This window comes from Styela clava, chromosome 4, assembly GCF_964204865.1.
Source record: "Styela clava chromosome 4, kaStyClav1.hap1.2, whole genome shotgun sequence".
Lineage (NCBI taxonomy): Eukaryota > Metazoa > Chordata > Ascidiacea > Stolidobranchia > Styelidae > Styela > Styela clava.
The window spans coordinates 12,441,681-12,453,360 of NC_135253.1; the positions used below are offsets into that span (position 1 = coordinate 12,441,681).

Sequence of the window (11,680 nt, forward strand, 5' to 3'; positions counted from 1 at the left end):
TGCCGGCAAAGCTTTATCTTCCTTACTGTATTCGTTTTTGTAGTTTTGAATGATATCTGTCAGTTTTCAGTAGTGTTTCAAGAAAATAACTGTGAATTATAGATAGATAGTTTATTTTGAAAACTCCACAATCCGACAATACAAACAAATAAAAAATGGAGAATTCTGGAGAATTTATTAACTTAATTGTCATCATGTCTTCCGCGGAGCTTTACTTTAGTTGCAGTAATTAAAAACGAATCTCGCAAATGCTGCGATGGACAAGGCTTAACGTAGCTATATCAATACCCGCAAACAACACATGGTTGGTTAATTTCAATAAAAATGATGGTTTCAAACACGTAAACCTGCTTATGAGCGCCAACACATCAAAATACTCTCAAAATAAGTATAAATTTTACAATAGTAAAGTATAAGGATAATTTTCCTGGGCCAATAGTCGGGGAAACGTCCATAGCGCTGGTGCGCTACCAGACCTTGTCTTTAGAGATTGCCCTCGCCCGCTTTGCCATTATTAAATGAAGCGATATGGGCATGTCTTTGTCCTTTTTGCGTGTTACGCCACAAAAGATGTAGTGTCACAGTATAAAATACTCCCACAGCACGTTTCTTGTGTCCTCAGGGTTGCCATATTGGCTTTTTTAACGCTAAATTTGCCATTTGCTTTTTTCAAACGCGTTTGGCGTCAGAATTTCCGTTTGGCTTTTTGGCTTTTTTCGAGTCTATTCTAGTGTCTATTATTAAAATCATATGAAATACAATATTTAGTGTGTAACAACTGAACAATAGCCTATTACCTGTATTTAGCTACTTAACATTATGATTTCCTGGAGCATCAATTTCCTTGTTTGTTACATTAAATCTCACCCATACCCAAAGCGTATATATTCTGCAGCTGCTCAGACAGATGTTCAAGCAGGGTTGTAAACATTGCCTCGTTTTTATAGTTTTGCGTGTTATTTGTCAGTTTACGTTCTGTTTCCAAAAAATGGTTGTATAACTCAATTTTCATTATGCCTGATATGGTTTATGTGAGCTTTCAGCTTTAGTTTAATTCTGCAATTGCAGTAACGATGTGATTAACTACGCTAAAATTACTGAATTTGATATCAGTGGTCCACCTGTGAGCGGCAGGGGGTTAGATAATTTTTTAATAAAATTGATGGTTTATAAATTTTAAAAGTGAAAAAATTTTCAATAGTAAAGTACGATATAGGGAGAATTTTTTAAGATGTATCACAAGTTTAAGTAGAAACATATTGTAGGTATATTACATACTGACAGACTGAAGCGGCACCCTGTATTGTATATATTGAATGGTAAAATAATGCTGCCCGCTTGATATTTATTTTACTTTCTACAGTTCTATAGGAACTTTACTTTCTATTTGTGTGCCTCACTGAATGAACTGATGGCTCTACATCATCATCAGTACGTTGCCAAGGGCTTAAAATCTGACAAATCATGGGGCTTTTGTACTTAGTAAAATTGTTGGCTTTTTCTGGCTTTTTTATGTCTTGATTTGGCTTTTTTTGATCGCTGGGGTCTGGCAACCCTGTGTGTCCTTTTCCCCACGCCGAAAAGGGGCTTTGTCGGTGGTACTCGGCCATAGTAAAAAACAGTAAAGTGGTACGCGGTCAGTAAAAGGTTGAAAACCACTGCGTTTAGATCTTCGTATTTAATTATGTACGTAAAATTCAATACAACAGTGATTGAACTGGTTGAATTCAAAATCTTACATGTTCAGGAAATGTTAATCGATAACATGTTGACAATGTAAAACACATAAGAAGATAGCACTTTGTACCTCCTGCATTCGAATTCTTGACCATCAGGGCATAACATGCTTTTTGCGTAGGACTAAGAGCTGACAAATTCGTTGCCCCTTTTGTGCTGTGTTGGGAGAGAACGTCCTCGTGTTCATCTGTTGCATTGGAATACTAGGCTGAGTTCATTGATGGCGAGAGATACTTGTTCTACTCATTATCTTACTACATTGTCTGGAATTGTTGCAACTACAGTTATTGTTTGCATGGCGTACGGGTAATAATATTTACTAAATTTTGTGTATAGTTAGTTAAAAATACAGCTGCTCGTATATGCGAGTATTTTATTCTGTATGCTATTTAGGGCATGTTTGCTGAGTGTATTCATTACAGTACTTCCATTACAATATAATGTTAAATTTATATTTATTCATCTGAAACATGGCAATGAGTTACTATGCTTTTATACCTTGCCGTCAACCCACCTACAACTTTCGTTATATATATCATTCGAGTAGACAATAAAACCACGTTAAATATGGAGGGACAGAAAGGTGATTAGTTATTTGTAGACTCCAACGGCTATTACCTTTGTTAAAAAAAAATCACAGCTCCATTCATTTTCAGATTGGGACTTCAGATTTTCAGGTACAGGGAAATCAAGTTTCTACGTCCCCAATTTGCAACCGTTACGAAGTCAACGCCTAATGAAATATTAATTGAAAACACGTCTTTTCCTTTTAAATATTATAAGCCACTGTTGGATATATCCGTCGACATTAAAAACTATTGGTTATATTTTCGATCCGTTGTAAATCAGATGGATTTAAGGAACAAAACAAGTACAGTCGACGATGGCTACGTGTGAGTAAACTTTCGCTACGAATCATATAAAACATGATAATTAGAATAATATATTTTTATGTTGCATTCTACGAGTTCGCCCCTAACAAGGTTATAGTTTTTTGAGGGATTATTCGTTTACTTGATCAAAAGAAAAGACTGTGCTGGGGGAACTCATGTCATCTTTCTCGAAAACTCGATATGACTGGGTTCATCTGCACAAATCGACTCGACAAATTGTCAGATAGGCTCGACTCGAGCATAGTTATCTACAACTTATTAATAATAAGATATTAAAAATGCCCTAAGGTTTCAATAATATTTAAAATAATTTGATCCAGGGTCGTTTTAGTTTGTCCATTATTGCAAAATTTTAGACAAATTTGCCTAAATTTGTATTTATTCGATTAAGTGCAATGCAAAGTGGAATAAGAAGTTTAATGGGAATAACGTTACCAGAAAGGCAACATCGACTGAAAGCAATGTCAGACCACATAACAAAAAAGATAGTAGAACTTCAGGTACAGTCATATCAAATGTTGTGAATATCGTGGCCGACATTCCATGAACACAAAGCCAAAATGAAGGACGAATTGTTAATTTAAAATGTTTCAAATTACAATTACTTTCCAGAAATATTTAAATTCTGAATTTTAATTAGACAAATGCTTGACTTGCTTGATTTATCGATATTAGGAAATCTAAAACATGAATATGATAAACAGCTAAATTTCATTTTCCAGATAAAATATTTCATAATAGCATTTGAAAGTGTTCAAATATTACTAAGGATTCATGGTCTGATCAATTTTTACCTACCACGGAATTATTGGGAATGTGGACATTTATATTATATATTAAAAATCACCTTTGATGGCGTATAAATCATATATTTTGCATTGCAAACGTTTTGCTGATTCTCCCCTACTTCAAAAAACATTCTAGTTCTGATTCAAATGGGTGACGGCTCTGAACTTTGTATGTCCCTCTGTTGTTGTCACTAGAGGTAGAATAGTGCAGATACCATGGACTCGACAACAAACTAGTTCTCAGATCTGCCGATCGCTTCGCTTGCTTTTATGCAATTTATTTTTTAGTTTCCCCATGACTGCAAAAAAGCCAGATTATTGCTATGCGACATCGGCAATTTTTGTGGATTTGGATGCACGTTGCACTCACTCATAAACTGTCTCCTGCAAGCATTTGTTGCGGGTCGAACCATGGTGTTCAGGTCAAAAGGATGGCAGTATGCAGATGAAGGTTGGGAATATGCATTTCTTCCGTTGGGAAAATGTAAAGATGAGAGACAACTGACCTCGATTCCAAAATTATCAGGTTTGTGAGAAATAATTTTTGCTACAGTTATTGACAAATGTCGTACGGATAACCCAGTATCAACCAAGCATGGTACATCTTGCTAAACGTTATGAATATGCTCGCCATCGCACCTCTAATTACCCTGCCTGGCTTTGCAGGTTCGAATCTTGTGAGGGATAATTATGTGCCAGAGGATTGCTGGACTCCTCGCCGCCGCAGGGTAGTTCACATAAACGCTGGGCGGCTACAGCTGCATCCACTATCAATTCCATGCGTCTGCAAACATATAACTGGCTAACTAATCCTATACCCGACAAGAAATTGTGAAATTTTATAATTGTATTTCTAACTAATCTCATCGTGGTTATTTCTAATTGATGTCAAGAGGCGAGCGAATCAGAAAGAGTTGTCGGTTTAAAGTCAAAAGTAGAATCTTGGATTCATTGGTCCATTCCAACCGAACTTGAATCGGAGTTGAAACAGTTGCATGGTCACCCATATGGATGGTGGTTGTCTCGATTTACATCATACGTTTTCAGATTGAAACCATGGCTGAAGAAACATTTACAAACAGTTGAAAAAGAGATAAACTTTGAATCTTCTGTGGTTGGGTAAGTAGTTCCTGGCGGCTATATTAAATTCCCATACTATGTGAAGAATAATACTTCACTAATTTGAAATATTATAGTGAAGTCGTCATTTTTTATTTTGTCAAATCAAATTAAAACAAAAAACAGGAGACAAAAAATTTGACCTAAAGTTTCAAATATAATTCTATTTCAATCATTCAAAATCAAAATAGGACAATAGTGACAATACCGTTCAAATATCCAAAGAGTTTTATTTAAAAGTTTCAACCTAAATCGTACACAGTACTTCCTCTATATAACAATTCTCTTATAATTGTAGAATTCACGTCAGATGGGGGGATAAAATAAGGAAGGAGGCCGAAAAACATCAAGTTGAAGAATACATGGTGTTTGTCAAAAGATGGTTTGAACAACTTGAAAACAGTGGTCAATCAGTAAACAGAACGGTATATCTGGCAACTGAAACTCCAGCAGTTGTGGCAGACTTGACAACGAGGTCAATTACACTATTTTGTAGAGTTTTCTGCCCTATTTCCACTCAAACAGCGGCTAAGTTCATATCCCAGGAGCATAGTTTTCTATAACTATTCTGAATCGGTGCATGGCGGATAAAATGAATGATAAACGTTCATTCCAATTGATAAGATAAGTTAAAAAAAATTTTGTTTGTATTTTATTCAATAAAACTTAATGTCTGACATCCACGTTTACATTTTTGGGTTTTCGTTTCACTAATTCTGAAATTCGTTTTAAAATAAATAAATATTTTCAGATATCCGAATTTCAAGTTTATCGGCAGTCGTCTGGTAACCACTAAAACTAAACCAAGGTCACGTTATGAGCAAGGAGGATTGGAAAGTGTTTTATCAGATATTTATTTCTTATCTAAATGCGACTACCTTGTATGTACTTTGTCATCTAGCGTAAGTGTTTTGGATTTGTTTAGCCAGATTATATTCTACGTGTTTTATTCCCTATTCCTTTACTGCGCTTTTCATTGACTGATGTACTGACTGACACCTTTCTCTTGTTTCGAAAAGTATAAATTCCCAGCAATCAAGACCTAATTGTCCCAATCTTCAAAATCACATAATCCAAACTTCAAAATCACATAATACAAAACGAGAAAATCATAAGACCTGGAAAATTCTCGTTTTTAGTCCCGGTTCAAAGATAAAGAATCTCCATAAAGATTATTTCTGAGTTCAGATATAAATTAACTATATAACATATCAATGCAAGCGAATATGATAATTTCTTAATGTTAACGAATAACTCGTTTTGAAGGTCTGTCGCACTGCTTATGAATTATTGAACAATCGTCATGGAGATGCAACAACAAGATTCCAGACTGTAGATACTTGGTACAGATTGAAAAGAAATTTTCGGAATCCTTGGATTGCTATCATGGATCACAATCCAGCCGAACCAGACGAGATAGAACTTCGCAAAGGTGATCAAATAACAGTTACACTAAGTGCTCACATCCCTACGAACGATGGATTCCTGAGAGGCACTAACCAGAGGACGAAGCAACAGGGAAAATTCCCAGTATTCAAAGGTCGTGAACAAGTTTTTTCTTATAATGTATCAGAACTATATGATATAACGTATCCTTGGATATAAGAAATCATACCTGATCATTACCGACAAGGCATAAATACGAATGCATCTGGAATAAACTCGAATCCATGTTCATAATTAACATTAGTACTGCTTTTGTTGCGACTTACATGATTTAAGAGAATAGAGAATAAACGTGGCGTCATTGCAAGCTCATTGTGACGTCTTCCGAATATTCCTCAACCTAAGAGTATTTTAGTTAGCATGGATTTTCGTTGATAAATTTCTTATTCAACTATTGACTGCTACAAAGTATCAATATTAAACACATTTGGATAAAAAAAACGCTCGTGTTGAGTTCTTCTAGTCGAGAGCAAGTCGATTTTCAATAAATTCATGAAAATTTCCTCTGTAGGGAGGAATTTATAGGAATATTAGCACCTAGTATATATTGAAGTTTTTAATTCCACAAGCTAATTTTAAATTGTGGCTCATGGCTGTCACTGTACTATTCACATTCTGTTTGTATATCAACTAGATCAATCGTAGATCCTCTTCATTTAATTGGCCTTTTTTTTTCGTCTGGCATCTGGGCCTAACCTAACATAATGATCGCTAAATCTGGTAAGAGTCTCATACAAACGAGCGGTAGCGATAAGTAAATTACTGTCTTATGGAATACTTGAAACATGTCAGACTCTTCATTGAATCAAATATCTACGCTTAGCAGATGTTCTAGATCTGTCGTCGCATTTCAGAACTATCAGCAGATAAAAGGAAACACTAGATTACCAATCGCATGTTGTCATAAAAAGCATTTTGTGAAACAGTGTTACGGTTAAATATGAGGTACGTATACCAATTTGGTAATACTTTTTGCATAGCTGAGTGGAAGAGAGTCGATATTTTATTGGAATTCCAACGCAGGCAATGTATTTAAACCGTATCTTCTCATAAAATATTGTATGCTTATTAGGCTTCACTGAACGCCAAGTAAAAGTGGTAAAGGTAATCTATACTTCATCAAGCCTGATCCAAGTCCCAACAATAAAATACAAACACGAACTCTGAAAATTATTTATTCCAAATCTAGGGGGTTTCCGAAAGTGAAATCCAGACATAAATTAAAATGTGTTGGAAGTCACGTGATCAAATTTACCAGTTGTTGTGAACGATAATAAATGTTTTACAATTCCAATCCAAATTTGCCTCGGCTTGCATGGATATGAGCACAACTAGCTTTATATTGCGATCAACGACCTCTCGCCATATTGTCAGTCCAGATAATTGGAATTGGTGTCTTAGTGATGCGGACTGAATTTACATTGCATTATAAGGATATAAATACATAGGAGACTTATTTTAATTACCTTAGTTTCAAAACCAATGTATTTGTTTTAAAATCATCATAAGTTGTCATATACACTGATTTAATGGTGGTGGTGATGTTTTTCATGATGATGGTGATGATGTTTTTCTCCTGGACATACAAGAGATGGAATATGGCTGTGATGGATAACGTAGGTACTGATAGATCCAAGTATCGTTCTCCTCAATGTTCCTTGACCACGAGAACCGATCACGATCAAATCGACAGTATGCTTCTTAGCCGATTCGACAATAGCATGGCCCGGACCGTGAGTGTCCTCCGATACGATTAACACTTTATGCTTCATCTAACAAAGGGAAATGAACAAAACGAGATGAAAATACAATATTTGACTCGTCTTTGGTACAAAACAAAATATGTAGCCCTGTTTTTTCTTCGGACGGATTTTGAATGACGACTGTATTAATATCACGTGTTCAACTTAGTCGATACTTTGTGTAAGAAAAAGAATTCTTTCTAAATCCAATATTTAAAAGTTTTGTACAAATTGATTTACTCTTTTATCCCTAACGACTTTCGCAAACCTGTCCCTAAATTAATTGAAATATTTCATCACGATGTTCAAATATTGGAATGCAATACATTTTGCTGGTAAATGGTTATAAAACTATGACAAAAGATTTACGACCAGGAAAAAATTTGATAGTCGTATTAGCTATATACATAGTACTGCGCAAAGTACGTTTAAGCGTGTGCAATGTCAATTTTAAATATATATTGTTGGCAGAATCTACTGACAAAATAATTCTGTGTTGACTACAAAACTAGTGTGAATAAATTATTTATTACGATTTACCTTGGAAATATTACATTTTGCATTAAACTTGTCTTCGAGTTTCTTATTTTTCTGTTTTAGTTCTGCCACTCGATCTCTCATTTCGTCCGCACTGAATCCAACACCCTCTGCAATTGAATAGTTTATAACAAATTAACTTGAAATACATTCACGTTAATTGCGCCAAAGGTGGAGTGCAAAATTTGATTTGAAAATCGGCGCTTCAGAAGTGTGTGTACCAATACGGAGGGAACTAATTTTGTTCATCTATTTTACATCAAGTTGTGTAATGGGACTGAAACCTATGGACAGCGGATATATTCACTTGGCTAACACAGACACCCCGAACTCGCATATAATTAAAATAAGGAAAATCGGAATAAAGTTATGGCCTAACCCTAACCTGGTACACACACTATACGGGAGTACCTGAAAATCTAACATATACATTTATAGAGTTTGAGTAATCATATAGGCTAATTAATTGAGAGGGATATGATATGTTGGATCATCGGAATTCTATTTTTTTTATGCACATGTGTAAAATGCCCATTAAAACAATAAGTATGGCCTCGGAATGCATTTCTAATAATCTAATGTGTAAGATAAATATGTAGATAATTGGAGACATAGTGTCAGAATATCACGATGAACGTAGGGCAATAATACTGGCTACTCTCTAACAAATCAGTACCAACCTAATACCCAAAATGGAACAGGTTTGACAAGGTTGATGTACGAGGAATTTATAGCAAATTATATTTTGTTTTATAGCATAAAATTGTATGTAGCGTTAATATGCCAGATACCTATTCAGTTTTGTAATCTTCGTGGTTAAAGATAGCTAACATTCCTGTCCACCACTTTGGACACATCGGATTTTTAAATTTTTCTCTTGCGAATATTCAATCGATTGTGTGGCATTTTTGATCGAAGGCTTTTCACGCAGACCGTGTTAGTATCAAACTTTCACGTCAGAAGCATGTAAATAACACAATTCATGGTGCAATGGCTTCGCGAGATAATAGCGTTGTGGTTTGTTCATTTTTCTGCTTACTGCAACAAAGCCGGTGGTAGACAATGCGCACCATGTAATAAGTAATCCATTGACAATATTAACGCTGATGTCTGAACGTTGTGGACCGTTTTGCAAACAATTTGCTCTGTTATTTATTGTATAGTTATTACCGGATATTTAGGAGTACGTATGATACAGTGATAACGTTCGGACTTCTCAAAGAAGCCTACCACGGAACAGTCTTTGCATTTGATCAGTAATTCATCAATTTATCAATGGTACTCCTTGTGTTATGTATATACCGGTATAGCAAGTTCCGATTAAGATCTTTCTTGTGCTGATAGTGAACGAACCCAACGATATAAATCTTTGGATTGTATTGAAATTCATGAAGTAATATCACGAGTAGAATTTTGTGGATTATACACGAGATACTGTATCGACATGTAAAATTTAGCGCGTCATGGACGCATCAAGAACGTCTTGTGATACTGATTCGTTTCTACAAATAGATGCCGGAAATTTGAAATCATGTATTGCAACTGAAGGCCAATTGTGCAAAATGTAATGCTTAATCAAACGTCAATATTAGCACAACGTCAATGGGCGTGTAAATCGTTTCAACCGGCGATCGTGTAATAACCGAATGCTCGGATATTCCTAAACGAAGCGCGATATTTTATGTGTTATATAGAAACACATTGTACTTATACCTTCGTAAAAACCGGTCATTACTTAAACTATCAAGTGCAAGGGGAGAAAAAGAGGAAACACTTTCTTAAAGATCGCACACTGAGAGGCGGCGAATATATTGAAACCAATCATGTAACCCTGTCGCCGAATGGAAATATACTTTAAGGGCGAAATCTTGTAGGCCTACTGAAATGCATTCGTCGCGATAGTTACATCCGACAGACCACATTAGTCAAAATGAACGAAAGGCTCGTGGGAGTTTATACGTAACCAGACTGTCTGGCAGAATATTTTTTTGTATTGAAAATTAATTAATTTTAACATGAGTAGGCCTATTGAAAGTCGTATAATTAATAAAAAATAAACGAACCTGAAAACAGTGCATACGTTGGCATCTTTACTTGATCAGAGACGTAAAATACTATAACTTCATTTCCCGGGCGGTGAACATGTTCGGCATAGTCTACGAAATTAAATTCATAAAGTCAGGACTAAACAGATTGCAGTGTATAGGTAAGTAAAGAATGGGCTAGTTATCTTTCCCCGAATTCAGTATTGAAATATTTTTGACTTCAAAACTTACAATTAAAAGCGTGTTCAGCATTCTCGCTGTTGTCGACTGCAATCATAACACGAATTGGTTTCCCATGCTGTTCTTCTTGTTGTGCTTCTGCCATGTTGAGTTTGAGCGATCGCACTTGGCACCGGCGTCTCTGACGAGAAAAATAAAAGTGAAGTAAGCGAGCAATTCAATCGTATATTTCCATCGTCAGCAGAACTGAGAAGTTGTAATGTTAATACGACACCAGGCGGATGGATATACACAACTAAAAGCTATGGAAATATGGCAAAATGAGAAACAAAAAATGTTTCCCTTCTTCAATCACAAAAAAAAAATTCTTCTTGCACTTTGTTATTTTTTGTGTTTCACGAGTTGCCATTCACGAAATGGTTGGCTAACGAATGGCTAACTAATCATTTCGATTCAAAATATTCGGTCACTGGGCCTAAAAAAGTACTGGCAACTAATTTTAGCCTTGTCTAACCCAGCTTTTTGAGACAGTTTTTTTAATTAAACTAAACCGCTCTCAGATAAACAAAAAATGACCAGTAGGATATTTAAATTACCCCTCAAGTTTGGAAACATAACTGAAACTGATATAAAGCAGCCGAAATTATAAACACTAGTCCTTATTCTAAATATAAAAAAACTTGGCTTGTACAATGATTTAGTGCAGTAGAACAACGGAAAGAGAAGTGCAATAAGAACGCAAAGTAATACTCAATTCTGAGTATTCAGTCTATACTAATTCTAGACTAAATTGGACCCTGAGGATAGACTTCTTTATTTTCGGGCGTGAATTCTGGCTAATAGCAAATCAGTGTTGGTTACAAGTCCAATCTAGTGTTATAAAACCGCATGGCGTTGAAGATTCTCTGGCATGGCACGGATCTTTTCAAATCAACAGGAAAACAATTGTGTTTAGTCAGATCAAATATAGCGTTGGCTTAGATATATAGTTATTGTGCAAATTGTCTATTTCAGACTGGGTTAGATAGTTAAAAATGGGTAGGTTTTATGAAGAAGCCTGTTCATCCAAATACCGTGATGCTGTTGGGCAAAAGTGCAAGCGTAGATATTATTCCTGCTTCTGGGTCAGAGGATCATTCTCCTCATAGCAACTCGGAAGAGTTTCGGATATTTGCTTACCAACCCGATGTGAT

The 11,680-nt window shown here is 35.5% G+C and overlaps 2 protein-coding genes across 2 annotated transcripts; one reads left to right on the forward strand and one right to left on the reverse strand.

Moving 5' to 3' along the window:
- The first annotated feature begins 902 nt into the window (after nt 1-902).
- LOC120325646 (alpha-(1,6)-fucosyltransferase-like) lies at nt 903-6,290 on the forward strand. Its single transcript, XM_039391730.2, has 8 exons — nt 903-2,043; nt 2,394-2,630; nt 3,022-3,130; nt 3,707-3,944; nt 4,312-4,537; nt 4,836-5,012; nt 5,289-5,439; nt 5,804-6,290. Exons 1-8 carry the CDS (start codon nt 1,958-1,960, stop codon nt 6,140-6,142), a joined length of 1,563 nt encoding a protein of 520 aa, XP_039247664.2. The 5' UTR covers nt 903-1,957; the 3' UTR covers nt 6,143-6,290.
- Nucleotides 6,291-7,142: 852 nt separating this feature from the next.
- On the reverse strand, nt 7,143-10,745 carry LOC120325657 (universal stress protein YxiE-like). The gene is made up of 4 exons (XM_039391747.2): nt 10,539-10,745; nt 10,326-10,418; nt 8,266-8,372; nt 7,143-7,755 (listed from the first exon to the last, which is right to left on the reverse strand). The coding sequence occupies exons 1-4, from the start codon at nt 10,630-10,632 to the stop codon at nt 7,510-7,512; spliced, it is 540 nt and encodes a 179-aa protein (XP_039247681.2). The 5' UTR covers nt 10,633-10,745; the 3' UTR covers nt 7,143-7,509.
- Nucleotides 10,746-11,680: the final 935 nt, after the last annotated feature.